This window comes from Protomyctophum bolini (genome assembly GCF_963924005.1).
Source record: "Protomyctophum bolini genome assembly, chromosome: 6".
Classification (NCBI taxonomy): domain Eukaryota; kingdom Metazoa; phylum Chordata; class Actinopteri; order Myctophiformes; family Myctophidae; genus Protomyctophum; species Protomyctophum bolini.
The window spans coordinates 38,347,729-38,372,514 of NC_137867.1; the positions used below are offsets into that span (position 1 = coordinate 38,347,729).

Below are 24,786 nucleotides of genomic sequence, written 5' to 3' on the forward strand. Positions count from 1 at the left end.
CGCTTTCATTCATACATCGGGAGGTGAATCGGCGAACAGTCGACGCCAACGTACTCATTTCCCACATTCACACACCGACGGTGGCGAGCTTGCCCAGGGACACTTCCGACATGTAGACAGGAGGAGCCGGGGATTCGAACCGCCGACCCACGGATCATTGGATGGCCCTGCTCTACCTCCTGAGCTAAAGCCACCCCATTCAGTATTGACTTACTTAAGTAAAAAATAAAATGTGAGTACTTTTCCCAGCACTGGTGTGCAGCCACCTGCTCCCTCCCGCCTGCCCACAGGTCAGAGTGAAGCCCTGCTTCCACGCGGTAGCAGCACAAACAGCACACAATAACCCAGTGAGACCTGAGACCACATTCTGCAATGTCTTCTAAATCATGACAGTTTTATGAAGAAAAAGAAAAAAAACGTATTTCTCTAACATTCTTTGTCAGTGGTTCTAAAACTATTTCATGTCAAGGACCCCAAAAATTATATGTAATTGGCCGCCGACCCCCATCTGGAAATATGTTGTTCCAGGGGACCCCACAGAAGCAAAGATATGAGTTTATAGCTAAAAAACATTTGCTGTGAAAGAATATATACCGTATATAGTAAAATATTTACACACGTTTCCATGATTCTTCAATAGCTGAAGTTTAAAATAACGGTTGACGTGGTTAAAAAGCGAAGGTGACAGGTGCGTTCCGGGTCTCAACGGGATAAACACAGAGCCACACCGTGAAGGGCACGGTCCACGCTAGCAAGAGCAAGAACACGGCGCGGCGGCGCAGTGCACTCACCTGGAATGGCAGCGCGACCTTAATGGAGCCTTCATATGGGCCAAATAGGCCCTCTCACAGTGGGTTACCCCCCTCCCTCCCTCCCTCCACCGACCATAAGTGCTACAGGATTACACACATAAAGAGCCCTGGAGGAATAGGAAACAACATGGACCCTGTAGTATAGCCTCAGACACGTCGTGATAATGGCCCCGCATTGATCTAAAGGCATATACAGTAAAACAGCAGCGTGACACGCACACACACACACACACACACACACACACACACACACACACACACACACACACACACACACACACACACACACACACACACACACACACACACACACACACACACACACACACACACACACACACACACACACACACACACACACACACACACACACACAATAACAGACCTCCATTCCATGGGTGTGTGATAGATTGGAGGTGTAATGTAGAACATCCCCCAAAACACTTAATTACCAATTATTGTGTGTGTGCGTGTGTGTGTGTGTGTGGGCGTATGTGTGTAGTGTATATATATACAGTATACAATGTGCCATCTGCTTTGACGGGTGGTGAAATGAAGGCCAGCAAGAAAAAATAAAACAATGCAGATTTAATTAGCAGCGGACAATACAGGATTCATGTACAGTACTTACTGCAGGGTGTACAGTACATTCATTCAGTGCACCACGCAGACATGCCACTCTGTTTTACACATAGATGGACCGACGGATGGTAAAGGTTCTGCAATGGATGGTTTTGTTCCGTTTTAAACTACGTGAGTTAGTGTTAGTGCTGGTCTTTAACTCTTGGGAGTGTAAAATGTTCATGTACAAGAAGTCTACACAATTAGAGAATGTAGAATAATTCTTATTTTGATCAACGTTTGATGGGCCTTGATATGAAAGGGCTCACTCTACAGTAGACATGTCTCACTCTACAGTAAACATGCCTCACTCTACAGTAGACCTGCCTCACTCTACAGTAGACCTGCCTCACTCTACAGTAGACCTGTCTCACTCTACAGTAGACCTGTCTCACTCTACAGTAGACCTGTCTCACTCTACAATAGACATGTCTCACTCTACAGTACAGACCTGTCTCACTCTACAGTAGACCTGTCTCACTCTACAGTAGACCTGTCTCACTCTACAGTACAGACCTGTCTCACTCTAGTTATGCACTTCCCTTCTGTTGCTGTATAATCTCCATGGATTAGGATGCTTTATTCATGACCACAGTGGACCGTGTGTTCAGTGTGTGTGTGTGTGTGTGTGTGTGTGTGTGTATGTGTGTGCGCATGTGTGTGTTTACGAACATGTGTGTGCGTATGCAGGTGCCGCGTGCATGTGTGCGTGTACATGTCATGTGTGTGCATGCTCGTGCATGTCGTTGTGTGTGCATGTCTGAGAGTGTGAGAGCGTGTGCACGCACGCACGTGCGCGTGTGTGTGTGTGTGTGTAGAGCGCAGGCCACTAGAGTGTGACAGCAGACCAGCTCTATGACAGCAGACACCTTGGAGACTCTGACAGGCTGCCAGCTGTATACAATCATCCTCTCTCTCCTCACCATGCTACTCATCTCTCCTCCTCATACATCTCTTCATCTCCTCTCCTCCATCTGTATTCTGTCCGTTCCTTCACACTCCTCTAGCCGTCTTTCTGTTTTTCTTTCCCTGAGCACCGTCAGGCTGCTCTTCCCGCGCCGCGCCACTCCACTCCACGGGATTTAAATAATTGAACGTTTTCGATATTTTACTTCCCCGTCTCCTCCTTTTCCTCTTCCTCCTGCCTGGACCAGTCAACCAGTCCCTCTGTCTCTCTGTCTCTCTCTCTCTCTCTATGCCTACAGTCTCTCTCTCTCTCTCTCTCTCTCTCTCTCTCTCTCTCTATGCCTCCAGTCTCTCTCTCTCTCTCTCTCTCTCTCTCTCTATGCCTCCAGTCTCTCTCTCTCTCTATGCCTCCAGTCTCTCTCTCTCTCCAGCTCTCTCATTTGTACTCGCTATCCGTCTCACATTTGCATTGTCTCTCTCTCTCTCTGTCCCCCTCCATCTATCTCCAATCCTTCTCTACCTCTCTCTCCATTTCTCCCCCTCACTCTCTCTCTCTCTCTCCATTTCTCCCCCTCTCTCTACGTCTATCTCTCTCTCTCCACTCTCTCTCTCTCCATTAGCTCAGAATCACTTGGCCCAGTCGTCTCCATCTCTCTACCTCTCTCTCTCTCTCTCCATTAGCTCAGTATCACCTGGCCCAGGTCGGTCTCTCTCCCTCCCTCCTCCTCTCCCTCCTCCTCTCCCTCTCTCTCTCTCTCTCTCTCCCCCCCGTAGAGCTGTAAATCTCATCTCCTCTTTCCTCTCTCCTCCTCCTCCCTCCCGCCGTACCGCCACGACCCCCCCATGACCCCTACGGGGAGGGAATTATCTGCGTCGGTCCCGAGAATCAGAGCGCATCGCCACCGGTGTCCTGGTGGTGGGGTCCACGTGCACGTGTGTGTGTGTGTGCGCTCGTGTACGGCCACTACTTGCAGTGTACTGTATATATAGGCCTGTATATAGCAGCATTCAGCTCCCCTTCTGTGATGTGACACACAACCATCTGGACTGTGTGCGCTATTATGTTTGTGTGCATGTAGAAGTGTGTCTGTGTGTATGCGCGTGCGTGTGTGTGTGTGTGTGCGTGCGGGTGATGTGAAAATCCCAGTGGAGCACTTGGCATCACAACTATTCCGCAGTTTAATAAAAACAAAACACTGAACTATTCCTAAAGTTAGTGCTTAATTAACACAGGTTGATGCCTTCATTCCACGTGAGAAACCGTCCTGCTTCTGAATAAAAGTTGAGCTTCATTGCCGCTTAATATTCACATTCTGTTGATCTACTCGAAACAGAAATAAAGGTTTGAAAACAAATATTATTTTCGGGCTAATTAACACGCAGGCCGCCAGAACCATAGTAACCGTAGGCTTAAATGAATCGTCTAGCCTACGTTTTCCCCAATTTATATTCTTTAATCCATGTTTTGATCCGATCGTTTCGTTAGCTGCTGCTCGTTAGCATAACAGTCAAAGTGGCAAAGTGGCCGCAGCCATTTTGAAGATGCGCGCACATCCGCTTGCAATCTATGTGGTGCTTTCAATGGCCTGTATCTCCAAATGGGCGGAATGAATGTCGTTTCTGGTGAAAACAAGGTTTTTAATCCACCTGCCGACAGCTGTGATATTCGCGCTCGGGTTTTTCCACCACCGACCGAGAGAACAACAACCGGTTCAAGACAACACACAGCATTTTGTCATTGTAACATGCGGTTACGGACTTCAAAGTAAGTGTTACACGCGATAAAACCGTGGCAATGCGCAATGGGGGTCCTAATGCATGTAAAACTGGGGGGGGGGTCCTTGACATTAAAAAGGTTGAGAATCACTGCTAGAGCGGTAAAATCTTCTCTTCCCTGGCATGTATTTTCAAATGGGGGTCTGCGGGCTAATATATGTCAATTTGGGGGTTGACCACTTGAGACCTAGCGTCCCCATTTTGGTGTAAATAGCCAATAATAGAGCCGTTTTAGAGCCGTTTTTGGTGAAGATATTTGGTATAGAGGGCAAACAAGTACCACTCGTGTCCAGTGTGTGGACAGAGGCACGTGGATGTCCTCTTCAGTCTCACTGTATGGGTCACTTCTGAATTATTGTTCTGGGCAATCATCAGCATCATCATCATCATCATCATCGCAAATAGAAATCACTTAACAGTCCAATTACGCCATGTCCTGTAAACCCTCTGCTGAATCAAGAAATAAAACTCCAGATGAAGGAGATCAGAACAACCTTGAATCCCCACTACAGTACACACACACGTGCACATAAACACATACACACACACACACACTAAAACTCGGACACACAAGCTCACATGTACGCACACGTGCAGGCGTGCACGCACGCACGCACACACCACACACACACACACACACACACACACACACACACACACACACACACACACACACACACACACACACACACACACACACACACACACACACACACACACACACACACACACACACACACACAGTATAGTAGCAACACACAATAATAGATACAACTGGCACACGTGCACAAATGCAGTGTGCATAAGGGCACGTGAACACACACGCGCCCACGTGCACGCACCAGGGATGGGGGAGATGACAGAAATAGCAAAAACAAAAGGCAAGGGATATAAAATAGGGACACAATATAAATAGTGGATGGCGCGCGCGCACACGCGTGCGTGCGTGTGTGTGACATTTGCATCCTGGTTCCCAGTAGCAGCGGTCATCAGTATGTGCATACTGAGTGAGTCCAGGTGCTGCTGACGGTACAGAGGTCACACAAGAAAGGGCGAGCGCCAAAATGAAGCCACACACACACACACACACACACACACACACACACACACACACACACACACACACACACACACACACACACACACACACACACACACACACACACACACACACACACACACACACACACACACACACACACACACACACACACACACACACACACACACACACACACACACACACACACAGGTAAATTGTTCATTGACATCCGCCCAGGAGGGAGCGGGGGGGTGGGTGGGCTACATTGAGGCAAAACATTGAGGCAAAAATGAGAGCATGCAGACCATGGTTGTGTGACTTCTAAGGCTGGCTGAGGACCACTGTGTAGGTCAGTGGGGTTGTGTGTGTGTGTGTGTGTGTGTGTGTGTGTGTGTGTTGTTATAGGATGGTGTGATACAGACCTCTGCACACAGCTTGTCACGTTTGCATGAACCAGTGAAAGTTCACGATAGGTCCCTGAATCCATTGGCTTTGCTTGGTTGTGTGTGTGTGTGTGTGTGTGTGTGTGTGTGTGTGTGTGTGTGTGTGTGTGTGTGCGTTAATGTCACCTGCTGCATCCAGTCCTGAACACCTTTGCTGGCCTCCTGAAGCCAGATGTTGTGAACCGAGTCTGTGAGGGCCACGGCGAACACCCTGCTCTTCACCTCCGCCTCCCTCTGCTTCATCTGCAGCACACACACACACACACACACACGTTAATGACCACGACTCAACACTGTTGGACGCTCAGACAACAACAGCTCAGTGACACATACTGTACAGAGGCCTTGAAGTGTAAAAACCACAGATTCAGCCCACGTGGAAAGACAGACAGTAGCCTTTGGTTCTATTCAACCAGGGGTTAAGTTTAAGGTATAAGCATAAGGTTTAGTATAAAGGCATAGTTTCTATACAACCAGGGGTTACGGTTAAAAACATGAACCCTAAAGCGTCCCTGTTCTGAGCATGTCGCAGTAGGCTGACGCACGGCAAAAAATAGGCCAACATTTGGTACAAAGAACCGGCAAAGAGTTACTGTGTAGAGGGAGAAAAAAGGGATGGGGCCACAATTTGGGGGACCTCGGTCGACAAGTATAAACCTTTAAAACGGTTAACTGAGAACAGGTTCCCAGACTTGATTATTGGGTCAACGAGCAGATAGTTGAATAATAATAAGGACACGAGTCGACTGCACTGCCTCGTCCAGCCGGCCAGAACACCCGACCGGCTCCACGTCCAGTCGACACCGTGTGCTCGCCATCCACCCATCCTTATCCGCGCTCTCCTCCAGCGTCCCATCTGAATAAATCCCTACGAAATGCCACGACCGTACATAATGCCAGCCTATGTGTCACGGAGACCGTCGTACTCCACTGGACAGCCCAGATAAAGATTCAGGGCTGGCTGCGCAGCAGAGCGCTCGCCTGCCGGGGCCGTGCGCTGTGTCCTTGCCACGTCCGCGCAGAAACGTCCTTCGCTGTGCGCGGGCGGGCCCCTGCTCACTATTCTAAATACACTCTTTCCCTTCGCATGTCACCGAGGACCTGCCGTCCGCGCGCCTGTCCGCCAATATTCCCCTCTGAATGTCAACGCCGAGGAAAATGTCACACAAAGGACTTGTTACCACGCTACAATGAGACTACCCCGCCCGCCCCCCAGCTCCAATCCCACCCCCACCCCAAGGACCGCCGCACCGCGGGCCTCAGGAGCTGGCTGCCTCACTCTGCTCCCCTTTAAGATAAAACATGGGAAGAATAGAGTACAGGATTTGCAACAATAGGCTAGCAGTCACTTACAGTAGACACTGTGTCTAAGGGAGATAGGTCAGACATGGGGACAGCAGTACATGGGGACAGCAGTACATGGGGACAGCAGTACATGGGGACAGCAGTACATGGGGACAGTGCTACATACATCAGTACATGGGGACAGCAGTACATGGGGACAGTGCTACATACATCAGTACATGGGGACATCAGTACATGCGGACAGCAGTACATGCCATGGGGACAGTGCTACATACATCAGTACATGGGGACATCAGTACATGCCATGGGGACAGTGCTACATACATCAGTACATGGGGACATCAGTACATGGGGACAGCAGTACATGGGGACAGTGCTACATACATCAGTACATGCGGACAGCAGTACATGGGGACAGCAGTACATGGGGACAGCAGTACATGGGGACAGTGCTACATACATCAGTACATGCGGACAGCAGTACATGCCATGGGGACAGTGCTACATACATCAGTACATGGGGACAGCAGTACATGGGGACAGCAGTACATGGGGACATCAGTACATGCGGACAGCAGTACATGGGGACATCAGTACATGCGGACAGCAGTACATGGGGACATCAGTACATGCGGACAGCAGTACATGCCATGGGGACAGTGCTACATACATCAGTACATGGGGACATCAGTACATGCGGACAGCAGTACATGGGGACAGTGCTACATACATCAGTACATGGGGACATCAGTACATGCGGACAGCAGTACATGGGGACAGTGCTACATACATCAGTACATGGGGACATCAGTACATGCGGACAGCAGTACATGGGGACATCAGTACATGCGGACAGCAGTACATGCCATGGGGACAGTGCTACATACATCAGTACATGGGGACATCAGTACATGCGGACAGCAGTACATGGGGACAGTGCTACATACATCAGTACATGGGGACATCAGTACATGCGGACAGCAGTACATGGGGACAGTGCTACATACATCAGTACATGGGGACATCAGTACATGCGGACAGCAGTACATGGGGACAGCTGTATAGCCTACATGGGTATCAGCCAGGGTGCGGGATTCTATCCCCGTTTCAATGCGCTAGACCTCTGGGAGATGGAATGCTGAGATGGAGTCTCAGTATTTACCGCACAACATCAAGCCGTGATACGCTGAGCTGGCGGTGCCCGGGATCGAACCCATGACCTTGCGGTCGAAAAGGAGAGTGCTCTATACCGACTGAGCTACCGGGACACAAATCTGCCATCTAACCACTTCAGCACTAAATACATTTCTGCCATTTGAAAATTGACGAGCACTTTTGTTTTCTTTTGGCATACCAACAATGTTGTACTCTCACTCAAGTAAGTTTTGAATTCCAGACTTTTTTAGTATTTAGTATTTCGACACTGCAGGCATTGATACTTTAACTAAAACATCGGAGTACTTTCCCCACCACTACAGGCTGTAGTGAACGCTGGAGGCCAGCTGCACATCAACGTGCACGGCGGGCATTTGAATGCATCCTCCACGGCCCAGCCAAATTAAAGTGGGAGTGCATAGAGATAAATGGAATCTATTACGGCACTGAGGACTCATATATCATCCTGCTGATAAGATTCCCTCGTCCTGTAGCACAGTGTGTGCACGCACGCACGCACGCACGCACGCACGCACGCACGCCACATTGAAGAGGAAAAGCATTGTATAGATACAAAAGTTAAAAAACTGAACACACACACACACACAGGCGTGCGCACATGCACGTGCACACTTCGTCCTCTCTCCTCTCCCCAAGCCATCCGACGCTCTGTTGAAAAGCTGTCCTCTGGCAGAGAGGGAGGGGAGGGGGGATGGGGGGGGGAGTGGGCCCATGGGAGCAGCCGGAGTCAACCTTTTAAAAGCTGGAGGTGTCAGTCAAGGTCCTGCTTTCTGGCGCTAGCCAAAAACAGGGCCCGTCCCCGAGTACAGAGGGCCAGGCGCAGAGGGGCCAGGAAACCAGAGACCATCAGACCGAGCCGGCCATGGAAAACGCTAAGCACATGACTTTAAAAACGCGGTGAAAATAAAAATAAATTAAAAAAAGCGCAGCCTTTGACGGTGAACCCGGTCATTTCCAGGGAGGAAAAGTGGACATTTGACTCTTGTATTTTTCTCCTGCAATACATACCCCTAGTGAATATATATAATGTATAAAATACAGTATACACATAGGCTGTAAGGAAAACTTAAAAATCAAGTAACTTTTTTATGACTAGGGGTCACTGAAATATCGCTGGGATATTAAACCCGCAAGGACATTTCACGAACATCTGCAACTGATACGCGCTGAACCGTATGATACCTCTGCCGGCAACCCCTCACAATGCCTCAAAAGTATTCAAGTTCTCAAGGAAAACACTCCAGAATCCTCCCTCTGAACAGATCCTACCGCAGCGTGGCAATGAGCCGTCAATAAATTGCGCGGGGGGGCAAACAGTTCAAGGCGTCTCGCCCTTCAAAAAAAGGAGGAAGACAGACTGACGGACAGACGGACGGAAAGTCAGCACGCTGAGGATATCTGAAAGTATTTTTCTTCCCCCTCCTTTCCGTTGATGTCTTAGTTGAACTCGAGAACTCAAACCTCAACTCCATCTTCCATCGCTGGTGAAATCAATCACGCTTTCCCTGACAGCCCTCTCTGGCTGTAGCCAGACGGGCCTAACCGCCGCGTATACAGCAGTGGTGACTTAACACATGTGGCTGAGGAGAGGTGGTTTTTCGGCTGCGGTGGTGGTGGATTCAGGGTAACACGTTGACAAATAAGGCCAAGCCGCCCACACCCCCCCTCCGAGTCAGACGAGAGAGAGAGAGTTGAGTTGAGTTGGTGTTATGTGTGTGTGTGTGTGGGGGGGGGGGGATGCAACCGCAATGAGCCTGCTGTCACCTCTTGGGTTTCCCGTGTCTTTCACACAGGCCACACTGTGACAGTAGTTAGCAGCAAACATGCTCCATGTCTGCACACAAAGACCAAACAAACCCCAGCTCCAAAGCTAAGAGGCAAAGCTAGCTGTCGTCTTGGCTCTAGTCTGCACGTCGTCCAGCCCTCTGCTTACTGACACCATGCTAGCAGTACATCATCCATCTCAGTGGGTGGGTGCACTGGCCCTGGGTTTTTAATGTTTTCTCCCTTCCACGGCTTCACCATGTTAGCTTTAGCTAGTTTTATCCAGCATCTCAAATGCTCTAATCCTCAGTGTGGAACCACAGACTGTTGGAGTTTTCTTTTCTTTTTTTTTAACAAGGAAGCATGGCCAGCTGTTGTAATCTGTCTTGTAACCGGACAGGGAGGAGAAACATGTGGAAGTACTTGTTGCGCTAAACCAACACACAGATGTTGAGACATTCGCTGTCTCTCCGCTGGCCTTTCCTTTAACACCGCGGCATCTGGACGCACAGGACACATGAAAACGCAGCGGTACAGCAGGGAAGGGATGCACGAGTGTGTGTGTGTGTGTGTGTGTGTGTGTGTGTGTGTGTGTGTGTGTGTGTGTTGGGGGTAGAGGTTTGGTCAGTGGTGGGATGGTGTGAAGGTGGGAGACATGGAGGTAACGGGACAGAATGTAGCATAAGAGAGGGCAGCCGCATGCAGGGAAACGAATGCCAACGAGGGTTCGACAGGAACGAGGAGGAAAATAATGTAGGAGGCCGACAGGCAAGATGGTGACTGGAATATACCACACATACGAGGGCTTTAGATATGGCTGACTTAAAACATGTATAGAGCGGATGAGAAGAGAAGAGAAGAGAAGAGAAGAGAAGAGAAGAGAAGAGAAGAGAAGAGAAGAGAAGGAACCACTTTTTAATGAATTACAAACTATAAATACTGCAGCATTCACATACACTCTTCAAATTTGTGGAACTACCGCATGCCTATGAAACACACCTGTGACATTTATTTCACCCAAAGGTTGTTAACACAAAACTCATCTTTGGGGGGGAAGGCAATGCCAAGTTTCTTCTTTCTTGGCTGCGTGAGAGACAGCGAACAACAGCACATTTCACTTCAGTCAGATGTGAAACCCAAACAGCAGCGCTAGGTATAGGTGGGTATATGGCACCACAGCTGAAGCTCAACTAAATTAGAAATGCAGTGTTGCCTGGCTGTCGGCATGGTGCAAGCTGTTCCCTGCGTGACATCACATTTCATCACCAAAAAGGAAAGAAAAGGAAGAAAGAAAGCTGGTGAAACAAGGGGAGGTGAGGGGTTTATTACACACCTACAGCAGTTAAGTAGCATCTACCGTATGACGGCTGAATCCAACCTGAGACCAGACAAATACTGTTTACCATAATACCTTAATACCTCCCCCCCACCTCCAAGAAGAATTCGCTAAGATCTCCATTTCCGACATGGCATTCTCATCATGGGGTCCTTGTGTGGGTTCTAGGGGCTGGCTAAATGATAGTTATAGGCACAAAATGGACACGTAAGGGTCTGTAACAAAACAAAGTTAAATGAACACTGAGCATCTGACAGTGCAGGCTGTGGCTGTGGTGGGTACTATACACCATATTAAATGAGGGTCCATCCATCCATGGCTTAATGCAGTGGTTGTAAAAAGTGGGACGCGGGGACCCCCAGGGGTCTTGCTGGGGATTCAAGGAGGTCCCCAGCTAAATGACTGATAGTTACAGTAGCAAAACGAATGGACTCTTACGGGTCTGTCACTCAAGAGCAAATGGACCCTTACGGATTCCAAGGGTCCATTTGGGTCCATTATGTGTGCAGTACACTCTTTTTTTGCGCTGTGTCATTTTGATAATGGCGTGACAATCTATGCATTTTACATAATGTTTATTATCAATAAAGAGGTCAAAGTCACAGGCCTAATGCATAGCAAGCAGCGATGGACAAAGTACCCATTATGCAGGAAAGTGAAAGTACTGATTTTGCAGAAAAGTAAAATGTACCGATTATGCAGAATGGCCCATTTCACAATTAAGGTATCATTATGTATAACATTTCAATCATTTGAAAATAGCATCCGATAGCAATCCGATTCGACGTGCTGTGAGTTGTGAGCAGATCTGCTATTTTCAAATAGCCACATTTTGAATAGGGCTGAAGTGCTTAATGCATGATTTGTTGCGAAGGCAGTGAGCACTTACTATGAGACCTAGCAGATCATGTCTGTCTGTCTGTGTGTCTGTGTGTGTGTCTGTCCCGCTATCCAAATATGGAGTGTGTTGCATCAGCAATCACTCAGCTCCATATATGGGCACAAAAGGGGCCAGGTCCACTCAGCTCCATATATGGGCACAAAAGGGGCCAGGTCCACATATACAGTAACAGCGGGACAGACACACAGACAGACAGACAGACAGACAGACATGATCTGCAGGGTCTCAGCTGCGTTCGCTTCCCAGCGTTTGCGCGTCTTACTGGTAATAACAAATGTATCCAAAGTAACCAGTAACTAAAGTTTTCAAATAATTGTAGTAAAAAAGGACAATATTTGCCTCTGAGATGTATAGTCGAGTAGAAGCAAAAGTAAAAAACAATCGTAAAATACTCCAGTAAAATAAAAGTATCACAAGTACAGTAGTACTTGAAGTACATGCATAGTTACTTTACACCAGTGGTTCATACTGTTTCATGTCAAGGACCCCCAAATTCACATGTATTGCTTGCGGACCCTCATTTCAACGGCTCTCGCAGACACCACTGACCTGGAACATTCGGCTTTCTCACCTAATAAGTAGGGGATTGCATGGATAGTTAAACTGTATCCTTGTGTTTGCTCTCTCTCTCTCTCTCCCCCTCCCTGACGCCCCATGGCCTGGCGTTGGCACTCTGCATGAACTGTGAAATCCTCCACTCCTTCTTACATCCTTTTATTTCCCTCCGTCCCCCCCTCTCTCTCTCTCTCTGCAGTCTGTTTGTGCTGTTATCCTCTCCTCTCCACTCAAGGCCGCTGTCGCCATAAGAGACCTGCATAAGGCATAACACACACACACACACACACACACACACACACTCTAACTGCCCCTACTCGAACTCGGCCCTTCCCGTGTCTCCCTCCCCCCCCCGGCACGAGCTTGACAGAATTCAACTAATTCCAGCTTTTAACGAGTTCTGTGAAATAGCCGACTCCCCGATCGCCACCCCCCCACAGTCATATACACTGAACCGCACGCACACACACACACACACACACACAATCATACTACAGCGCCACACAAAAACATCTAAACTAGCAGATCCGCAAGCTCCAAACAGCTTTACTTTTAGAGCTGCTTCCTGCCACAACGCTACAGCTAATTGTGGGACTTTTTCTTTTACTGTCGTTATTGTTTGTTGAACATTGCTGCTGCTATAGCTATCTGCTGCTGCTATAGCTATCTGCTGCTGCTATAGCTATCTGCTGCTGCTATAGCTAACTGCTGCTGCTATAGATATCTGCTGCTGCTATAGCTATCTGCTGCTGCTATAGCTAACTGCTGCTGCTATAGCTATCTGCTGCTGCTATAGCTATCTGCTGCTGCTATAGCTATCTGCTGCTGCTATAGCTAACTGCTGCTGCTATAGATATCTGCTGCTGCTATAGCTATCTGCTGCTGCTATAGCTATCTGCTGCTGGCTGCTGCGCACCAATCTCATTTTAACGTGCCGGCATGCAGCGCGATACTGGGACGGTGGTGGTGCTTGTTCACGTTGGGGGGGGGTCGCTGATAGACAGTTAGACAGACAGAGAGAGAGAGAGAGAGAGAGAGAGAGAGAGAGAGAGACATATTAATCATGTTTATTTATGTGGACTGGGAGTTGAAGTAGTGAAGAGACATCATTAAACAGCATGCTAAGCTAATCTCTGGCCGAGATAAATACTTCATTCCTCTCTCTCTCTCCCCCCCGCGGTGCGCGCCGCCACGCCAAACTCACCGACCGCCGCCGTCGCGTCTAAACACCCACAATAATAAAGACAATTATTTAGGCCTTTGATAATTACGTGTCAAAGGCAGTGAGAATCTACTGGATAATTGGCTGAAAACTGAACAGTAATCCACAATGGAGACCATCACACTCCCTCTGGGGAAGGGGAGGGAGGAGGATGGGGGGGGGGGGGGGGGGGGACTCATCTGTAGAAAGACAAGCGAGAGCGAGGGAGAGAGAGATAGAGAGAGAGAGAGAGAGAGAGAGAGAGATGGAAAATGGAGAGGAGTCCTGCTAATCACCAAAATAGCCAACGTGAAAACCCACAATTACAGGAGCAGAGAGAGAGAGAGGCAGAGAGAGAGAGAGAGTACATTGAAGTATAATATAGAAAAAGCAGAGAGAGAAAGATAACAATACAAATGTATAATAATAACAGAGGTAACAAATACAGACCGAAGTTGCCCAAAATAGATCGATAAATGAATCGATTAGTTGATTAACTTTCTCTCTCTCTCTATCTTTTATTTTTCTTCTTTTTGAGCGGTGCCTAACTGCTCCATTACGCAGCAATGTGTGTATGTATGTCTGTACAGTATGTATGTCTGAGAACGGACAGCTGCAACACCTAAAGTGGCCAGTAGAGTGCATCACCGAGAAAAGTGGCACGGAGTACAGTACACTACAGTACGAGCCCTGGACACGTTCCTGGGGGTCTGGATGTTCCGGGGACCCCCCTGGGACCCCTGCACAGTACACTACAATACAGTACAGTACAGAGCACAGTACAGTACAGTAACTGAAAGCCTTTGAGTCAAAAGGCTCAATCGAAATATATCACTTGTTGTGACATCATAAGCCGTTCGGGTCCATTTTGGTTCCATTTGTACACTCAAACACAACACACTGTTGTGGGATCAGCTGTTTTCAGCAGAAGACATCCCCATGTATCCACAACGATGACACTAGCATGGAGCCCTGGGAAATCAATCAGTCTGATTAAACCATCAGGACCGGGAAAAAAGACAAAAAACTGTTTTGCGATGGGAGGTCTGTGGCTAAAATTCATATGATTTTGGGGTTCCTTGACATGAAAACAAGTATGGGCACCACTGATATAGAAACTGATAGATTATTTTCCCCTTCCGGAAAACTGGTAGGATTACATTTTTATATAGTCGTCCTCAGGTCTTAACCCATTTTGGGCGGGAACCCCTTTTGGTGTTTTACGCATTACGTCATACTTTAGCTATTTAAAAATAGCAGATCTACGAGCTCATAGCGTGGCACCGAGTGCCGCGCTACGAGCTTGTAGGTCTGCTTTTTTTGAAAAATTGTGAAAATATCTTTGAATATATATTCTTTCCGAGCGAACATTTTTAACTCAAACATGTGCTTCTTGGGGGGGGAGGGTCCCTGGAACACATATTTTGAGATGGGGTCGAAGGCCAATTGCATATAGTTTCTGGGGGTCCTTGACATGAAATGTTGAGAACCACTGACATAGAAACATGGGTTTTTCAGAAAACTTTAGAAGGCATTTGTAGAATCTTTTCTCAGGTCTAAATGGGTTAATGGGTTAACGGTTATAAAGTTATTGTTATTGTTATTATTCTTATGGTTATTGGACACACAGACTGTGTGCTGGGTGGTGGGGAGGCAGTCAGGGGAGGCACCCCCATGTTTGGACACACAGACTGTGTGGTGGGTGGTGGGGAGGCAGTCAGGGGAGGCACCCCCATGTTTGGACACACAGACTGTGTGGTGGGTGGTGGGGAGGCAGTCAGGGGAGGCACCCCCATGTTTGGACACACAGACTGTGTGGTGGGTGGTGGGGAGGCAGTCAGGGGAGGCACCCCCATGTTGGACACACAGACTGTGTGGTGGGTGGTGGGGAGGCAGTCAGGGGAGGCACCCCCATGTTGGACACACAGACTGTGTGGTGGGTGGTGGGGAGGCAGTCAGGGGACACACAGACTGTGTGGTGGGTGGTGGGGAGGCAGTCAGGGGAGGCACCCCCATGTTTGCCACCCGACGGAGACCCATAAAGAGGCCACTCCGCTGCCAGCAGCCGTGGATAATCTGGGACTACCCGCTGAGCTCTGAAGCACTACTTCAATATTTGATTGATTAACTGTCCTGTCGCTGCCAGTGAGCGAGAGAGAGAGACCCCGCGTCCGCGTGCTCACGAGGGTGCGCACGCACACACACACACATACACAAACAAACACACGTACGCACAACGGAAGGAAGGCACAGAGAAAGGAAAAGACACTGACACTTTGCGTAAATCCTCCAAAGCCGGCATGCATAGACATGTGTGTACACACACACACGCTTGTGCTGCAAAGTGCAGACTCCACAGAGACAGTATAACTGAGGCTGGGAAACCCAACATAAAGTGTGTGTTTTACATAAATCAATATGCGAGGCTGTGGACAATGGACTATCAGACAAACACTGGCTGGTTGATGAACCAAAGGACTGGATCTGATTTTGGAAGACGGACTAACACGACAGCTGGGGACAGGCTCTCTCTGCGCGTGTGTGTGTTGATTTTGTTGACTAAAACTATGACGAAAAATGTTCGTCAACTACATTCTTTCACTTACAACTAAAGAACAATAAATGATAACAAGCGCTGTCGTCCCCGTCCCTCTATTATTGTTTTTTATTGTAAAGTGTATGTTTCTGTGTCACAACCTCGCGACCGTTGTTTGCATTAGTTTACGACGTTCTGTTTGTGGCTCAATCACTGTGTTTTGTTCGTGCTCAATCACTGTGGCTTTCCTGCTGTCCATGCAGATAGCTCATAACATTACAATGCTATATAGTCCAATAAATACATGGCATGGAATGCTTTAAGTAGCATGTGACATGTCAAACTAGGGGGTTTTCATGATTCTGAATCCATTCCAAGCATTGAGTTTTGCATGAAAAACACTCCTTGGACTAAATGTGGCCATAGCCATCCCCCCACAATGTGCTGACCTCTTCACATTTGTGATGACGGCTATGGCCGTTTTTAGCCCAAGGAGTGTTTTTACTACAGTACATGATTAGCTACACGGGCGGTGCAGACTCCCATTGGCTTAGGCGGCGTTTCAGAGTATACCATTGGCTTAGGGGGCAGTCAATCATGACTATAGCTCTCTTAAGTTTCATGAGCTGTTGTTAGTCAGGTTTCACCTGACAAAAACTAAGCTATGATGACTAAAACTACGACTAAATGTACTCACACTTTCATCAACAAATAAAAACTAGGCTGTAAGGGAGGGACTGGTGGAGAAGAGGTTGTACTCTGAAAATAGCATTGACTTACAAGCTCACAACGTGTCGCAGATCGGCTATGTACAGCATTAAGCAAAACGCCACCGATTCACGCCAAAAAGTAAAAGTCAAGTAAAATCTCATTATATGTAGTCAACTAAAACTATAGATTAAACACTAAAACATTTCAGGCGACTGAAACATGACTCAAACTAAATTAAATTTAGAAAGACTAAAAAAGTCAATCATCATCTGCTGTCAAAATTAACACTGGTTCACCGTCGCGAACCCCACTGTTCAAAACTACAATAACCACACACACACACACACACACACACACACACACACACACACACACACACACACCCACCCACCCACCCTCTCTCCCTCCCTCCCTCCCTCCACAGGAAGAGCCAACACCAGCCACTTCCTGTGTCTTTGATGATGCGCCGTGGCCAGAGTGGGCTGCTGCTTCCTGTGTCTTTCACGGCAGGAAGGAAGCTGCTCGCCCGCACGAGGCCATACTACCACCCTTGGGACCCAACGACAGGCCGTGTGCACACGTGTGTGTGTGTGTGTGTGTGTGTGTGTGTGTGTGTGTGTCTGTGCACCATTGTGTGAATGTTGTGTGTGTCCGTGTGATCATGCGCCTGTACGTGTGTGAGTTTACATGTGGAGTGAGTGTGTGTGTGTGTGTGTGTGTGTGTGTGTGTGTGTGTGTGTGTTTGTGTGTGTGTGTGTGTGTGTGTGTGTTTGTGCACATGTGTGTGGAGGGCAGGCTGCAGAGGTCCGCTCAGCGAGGTCACATGCATTTACTCTGTGTTTTTCCCCCACCAACACTCCATAGAGAGAGAGAGAGAGAGAGAGAGAGAGAGAGAGAGAGAGAGAGAGAGAGAGAGAGAGAGAGAGAGAGAGAGAGAGAGAGAGAGAGAGAAAGAGAAAACAGCAATAACTTCCTCCTCCATTTCCTGGTGCTGGCTGCTTGCCACGATACGTGATGGAGAGATGAACAGAGAGAGAGAGAGAGAGAGAGAGATAGACAGAGGAGGAGAGAGAGAGAGAGAGAGAGAGAGAGAGAGAGACAGAGGAGGAGAGGGCATCATCACGTCACTGGATCTTTTGAGTGACAGCACTGGACTCAGGGTGGTAGGGGGGCGCTGTGTGTGTGTGTGTGTGTGTGTGTGTGATACTGGGAGGAATTCTATGTTTGCCACCATTGCGTGCACGGACACGCGCACGTGCACACACACACACACACACACACGCACGCACGCACGTACACACGCACGTCAGTGGGGGCAATGAGGAAAGGGAAGGCCAGTAAATATTTACTGACACAGCAGTAAGAGGAGAATGGGTCTGCCGCGTCTACGCATGGAAACAAAGAAGCAGAGGAGAGAGGATGCCGAGCGGCGTGGCGTGCCAGGAAACCCACCCAGGGCGCAGGGCACCCCCACGCCATGTGCCCGCCAGCGTTGATGTTGACAGCAACATCTTTGGATTTTGTTTCAGTCAAAGTCGTTTGATTCAAAAGATGAAAATATGACCAATACTACATCGAATGTGTATTCAAAAAATGTTGAATAAACATTCCATGTAGTATTAGTCATATTTTCAGTCACCTGACATGTTAGTTTGAGTCTAGTTTGAGTCGGTATTGTGCGATTTTAGTTGACTAAATCTACAGTTTATTTTGTCGACAGAAATGTATTTTTAGCGGGCCGCGATGGCGTGGTGATGCCATGATGTTATAATTCGATTTCAGTTAAATTGTATTAAAGCGTCAAAGACACTTTACATGTAGAGTTGTCTCAAGTTGTCTGAAGAGTAAGACACTTTACATGCAGAGCAAAGGACCGACAGAGATCCCACCCAGAGCAAGCCATTTTGCAACAGTGTAAACGAAAAACTCCCCCTTATGAAGAAACGTCAAGGAGAACCCTATAGGGTGCAGGGCGGCCATCTGCCTTGACCGTGTCGGGGGAGAGAAAGAGACAGATAGACAGAGAATGAAGGAGAGACGGGTAAAAAAATAAGTAGTAGCAATAGCAGTAATAATAAATGTAATAGTGAAGATAATATAATATGGGATAACAATGATGTCAGATATTATATAGTGGTATCAGAATGTTAAGATAAATACAGTGTAGTGGTGTAATATAATATGGTAGCGCCTCATGTAGTTGCATGCTGAAAATAGCCGATCTGCAAGCTCACAACGTGTCACTGTGCAACACCTGAGCGCCACCAAAACATGACAATGACTTGTCTTTGACAGTTCTATACTGGATCTCCTCTCTCTATAACATCATCGTCTAGTTTTTATTTGTTGACGCAATTGTCAATATATTTTGCCTTATTTTCAGTCATCATAGCTTAGTTTCAATTTTGTTTTTGTCGTTACAGCTTTAGTCGACGAAATCAACACGGCTGGCCGCAGCAGGAAGAAGGGAAAGCAGGAACGGAGGAGAGGGAGGGAGGGAGGAGAGGGAGGGGGAGAGGGAGGGAGTGTGTTGGTCGTGGCCGTGAGCAGGGGAGCGATCATAAACAATGGCCTCCGAGCGTAAGGGAAACTGCTCATCACCCGAAAGAATGGCAAGGATCGCTTACTAGAAGAATGCGTTTGTGCGCGCACGTGCATGGCCGTGTGTGTGTGTGTCTGTTTATTGGTCTAAATGGAAAAACACAGCTGTTATCTTATCTCCTTCTCTTTTCTTCTAAACTAGATTTTGCTCAGTGAAACCTCCCTGTTTTCAATAAGCATAGTGAATCTGCCTTCTGCGTCGAGGTGTGACACTGATAATACATCGTCTCTGTCTGGTGGAAACCTCATACCATGCAGTATGTCCAAAACTGTTCATTTAAGCAACAAAAAGCAGATCTACAAGCTCGAGACGCGCCGCTTTACGCCAACTTTCAAGATTGTACATCTGCTATTTCTGATACTTTGGTTTGATGCTGTAGTTGGTATGATCTAAGTAGGGGCGTTTATTTATGAAATTAACACAAAAAAGTTAAAATAATGGAGATAAGAGGTTTGCTGCCCCGGCAGGCAACGATATAATTCCATAATAATAATAATGAAACAACAGAAATCTAAGCGATGTGTATCTTACTGAGTGTTTGTTGTTTGATTGACAATGCTCTTATTGCGACAGCGCCGCCACTGAAAGCCACTTAGACTCAATAAGCCGGGCCTATCTCCTTCAGATAGGGTGGCATATCTCCGTATTTACTACAACAGAATTCAATTAATTTCCAATTAACATACTGTATGTGCGCGCTACGGGCGTTAATGATATGGACTCAATTGTCTGATCCGGTGTACGATGTCCCATTAACCCTGGAAGGACTGGAACGCATTTGTGTCACCTACACTTTTAAGCATTATTTTAAACATTGGCTGTTGAAAAAACAGCATATCTACAAGCTTGCAGATCTGCTATTTTCTATTTATTTATGAAAATGTGACGCAAATCTTTGAATACATAGGCCTATTTTATCACAGCAAACATTTTCAACTCATATCTTTGCTTCTTGGCAGTCGCTGGAACAACATATTTTCAGATGGGGGTCGGCGACGGCGGCCAAATGCAGTACATATAATTCTGGGGGTCCTTAAAACGGAAAAGTTTGAGAACCACTGATATAGAAAACATTTTCAGAAAACTGTCGTGATTTAGAAGGCCTTTTGTCGAATCTGGTCTCAGGTCTGAATGGGTTAAAGCTCATATACGCCGATGAGATTACGACTGAGCGCGGAGGCTCGCCCCACCACCACGCTCACATTCAAATGATATTGACACAATTAAAGAAAGTCAACGGGAAAAAGTCCCCAAAAGTTTGGCCACATTTGTACTTTCCGGACATTCAGGCGTTGTTTTAGGGACGGCAATTAAAATAATTCATTCTCAATGTTAATTTCCAATTAAGGTGGCCATCCTAACAAAGAGAAATTATACCGACTGGTACTACTAATTAAAGTCCTGCGTTAATTAGAATGCCTCTTACTTAAGAAAAACGGGTACGAGGTTCGGTCGGTGGGCAACATCTTCATCATTCCCCAGTTTGACTGGACCGTATTAATAATAGCCTTCATGTTGACAAGCGAGTAATTTCGGCCGTGCTGTGGATACCGCGTCAAGGCCGCGGTCGGTCATCTCCTCAGCGCGCTCTTTTCCTTCTCTCTCTCTCTCTCTCTCTTGTCTTTACCTCCTCCGTCCGTCTCTCCTCCGCCAGTCGCCCTGCGGCGAAACGCTGTAAAATAGAAACCTAACCTCAATATTTTCCCTGGCAGTGCTGGGACTTGCTGGCCCATTAAATCCCCCTTCCCATGTGTCAGCTCGCACATTTCCACCATGAAACGTTCGTATAATTAAACTTTCTTAATGATTTATAAGCTATAATAATAGCCGCGGCGTATTCCGGAGCAGGTTAAAGGGACGCGTTCGGAGTGCACGCCGGGGGATGACCCTGTTTTAACATAGTTACGGATGGATGGGCGACTCTCGTGCAGGCGGGCCGCGCCGGGACGGAGCAACGGAGCGCGGGATGGAGGGAAGGAGGGAAGGAGGGAGGAGACGAGAGCAGGCAGACAGACCTTTGTGTCTTAACTCAGGTTGATACCGGTGTCGGAGAGAGCTGAGAGCTTACTGTACTATAGGCAGACAGACAGGTCAGGTGGTATGCATGCAATTTTCCCATCTCTTTTGTGCATAGTGTTTGCTTCTGTTGATGACATTATTATTATTGTGTAAATCTCTGTATGTGGTGTTGGTTCATTGAATACATACAGTAGGACCACAATGGAAACAAGTCCACCGTGACTGTTTCTGTGTTATCCTTTTAGCTTTAATATTTTACTGTACCACGTGATGCACACACACACACACACACACACACACACACACACACACACAATCACTGAGTTTTTACACCACTCTGAGGATAGAAACTCCTGTAACATCAGCACTGAGGGAATCAGTGAGGGCTGTCTATGCCTGTTCTTCCCGTCTCACACACACATGCACGTATGCAAATAAATACCTTGTATAGAATGCATGTCCACTAGGGGTGATTTTTCGACTATAGATTTTCAACTCATACTCATCTGGAATTAAAAATAATTGAAATCGAAAAAACCGTTTCCCCCGTTGTTGGCTGGATCTGTGGTGGCTTTGACGAGGCGCTGGTCGTTTGAAGCGGTGGAGAGCTACTGTTGTTAGCATAGCTCTCACAGACTGACCCCCCACCTGCACGCTAGCTAGAGTTGTGGGCACTGTGACATATAAGCCATGACGTGTTGCGTTGGCAACGGCCAACAGTTGTGATCTCCTCTCAACTGCTGCATAGTAAAAAAAGAATAATCTGCAAATAGCCTCGACGCGTCGACTCGCAAAATACTGAATCGTTCAAATCGCTAATGCCCACACACATGCACCAGCCAGACGTATGCACATGAACAAAATATGCAGTGATGGAAAAAGTGCTATTTTTCTTAAAGCGATATTTCACTTTCAAACATTATAACCATGGCAGATTAATTGAAAACGCCCGTCCTTGGTTTAGTGACTGATATTGTCCTTCTAATGCATGCTTTTTCCATTCGTTTTTTCTTCTTTCTTAATATATTTATGCTCATTATATTTATATTTGAATTATCCGTAGAAAAAGTAGCAATACCAAAATGTAGAAAAACTCTGTTACTAAGTAAATGTCCTGAACTATCTGCTGCTATTCTAGTGCGTATAATTTGAAATATGCTGGCGCATCCGTAAATACAAATACAAAAGTATTGGCATCAACATATACTTATAGTATCAACGTGAAAAGTACTACACATCTTTAAAAAAACACACAAAAAAACGCTTTCCTAATAAAGTATCAGAAGATGGAAATACCTCATGGTACTTCAAAAGTACTTGAGATAATGTACTACCACACTGCACTCTTTTCCTTTCGTCTTTTCCCTTCAGGGGTCGCCACAGCGAATCATCTGCCTCCATCTCACCCTGTCCTCTGCCTCCTCTTCTCTCACACCAACTAACTTCATGTCCTCTTTCACCACATCCATAAATCTTCTATTTGGTCCTCTTCCTCTATAGGCCTCCTTTCTGGCAGTTCCAACCCCAACATACATTTTTAACTTTGTTAATTTACGAAAAACAAAACAAAAGCTAATGTATGGAGATAACTAGGACCTTTCTAACTGACAGCGACAATGTGGTATATGTTGTGCACATGCACGCAGTGGATAGATTGAACTGTGAAAGTGCTGCATGCAGACACTGACTCTCTCTCTCTCTCACACGCTCACACGCACGCGCACACACACACACACACACACACACGCACACACGCACGCACGCTCATGCCCTCAGGCCTTGATAAGCCTTGAACACAGTGAAAAGGAGTTGTCCTTCCACTAAATCTTTCTGGACAGCGAGAGCGAGCAGAGCTCTCGGTTGTATGGGGGGCCAAAAGTACGGATGCAACATCGTGCGAGGAATACATACTGTACGTCTACATCGTTGGCTGGTTCTCAGAGTGAACAATTTTTTATACATTTTTAATCAGTGAAAAGTATTATCAAGAGCTTGAGACTATAGAGCACCAAAGAGGACGCACAAGTCTTAGTGCTTTTTCTGGTTTCATCCTCTTAGCAGATTTTGTATTGACCTGCACTTTCCTTGAACTGTACCCATTCTGCAAACTGTTAATAACATTTTCAATTTCAATCAATCAGTCTATTCCGACCCGGCTCCCCCACCCCATTCTGAATTCCCAGCGACGTGTCAAGAACTGTGTTCCAAAAAATAAACACGTGAGCATGGTGGTTTGACTCATATTAACCCATTTAGGACTGAGGCCCATTCTAAAAAAGAATGTCTTCTAAATCCTGACAGTTTCTGAAAAACCTATGTTTCCATGTCAGTGGTGCTCAACCTATTTCATGTCAAGGACCGCCAGAACTTTCTGTATTTGACCGCTGACCCCCATCTGAAAATAATGTTGTTCCAGGGACCCCCCCCCCCCAGAAGCAGTTGAGCCGCCAAATTAATACACTTCGCGCCAGATATGAGTGACTGACTATCATAAACGATACAGAGCAACCTCCCTGACGATATTCGCCATGCAGGACACTTCGTTCGTGGACCACAACATTCTAAAATCACCCAATGTTATTCTCCACAGAGAAATGTCTTCCGTGACCTAGGGGATGAATGCTATACATCAGGACTTCAGTACTATATAATAACGACATTTTCATTTGATTCCATTTCCTAACGGTTTTAACGACATACACAAGGCTTCCATCCAACAGCGACTACATACTGTAAGTACATTGATTAGAGTGGGTTCACATTAAAACCTTGAGTGTGCCGAGCAGATTGGGCAGGTTCGCCTCGCCTTCCATTACCCCCCAAAACCGGGAGGCATAATCTTCCGTTACTGTATGGAGCTGTCACATCTGATGTCAATTTAGAAGCGTTAATATTCCAAACCAGATGCTGGATTAAGTCAGAAATTATAGGACAGAACATCGCCGTTCTGATCAAAACTATGGAGAGCGCCGTAGACTTAGAGAGAAGAGACCGTTTAGTCGGGCCGTAAACAAGGAAGTGAACGGCAGTGCGCATGCGAGAAACATGTCTAGGATGGCTGAAGAGGGCATGGCCAAGCA

At 47.1% G+C, this 24,786-nt stretch overlaps 1 protein-coding gene across 1 annotated transcript in view; it reads right to left on the reverse strand.

Annotated features, from left to right (window-relative positions):
- Nucleotides 1-24,786, reverse strand: part of LOC308316480 (cotranscriptional regulator ARB2A homolog) — a 138,571-nt gene that overhangs the window by 91,699 nt on the left and 22,086 nt on the right. Inside the window, exon 2 of the mRNA XM_080765129.1 lies at nt 5,727-5,843. Coding sequence (XP_080621255.1) covers nt 5,727-5,843 — 117 coding nt within the window. The remainder of the gene's footprint in view (nt 1-5,726; nt 5,844-24,786) is intronic.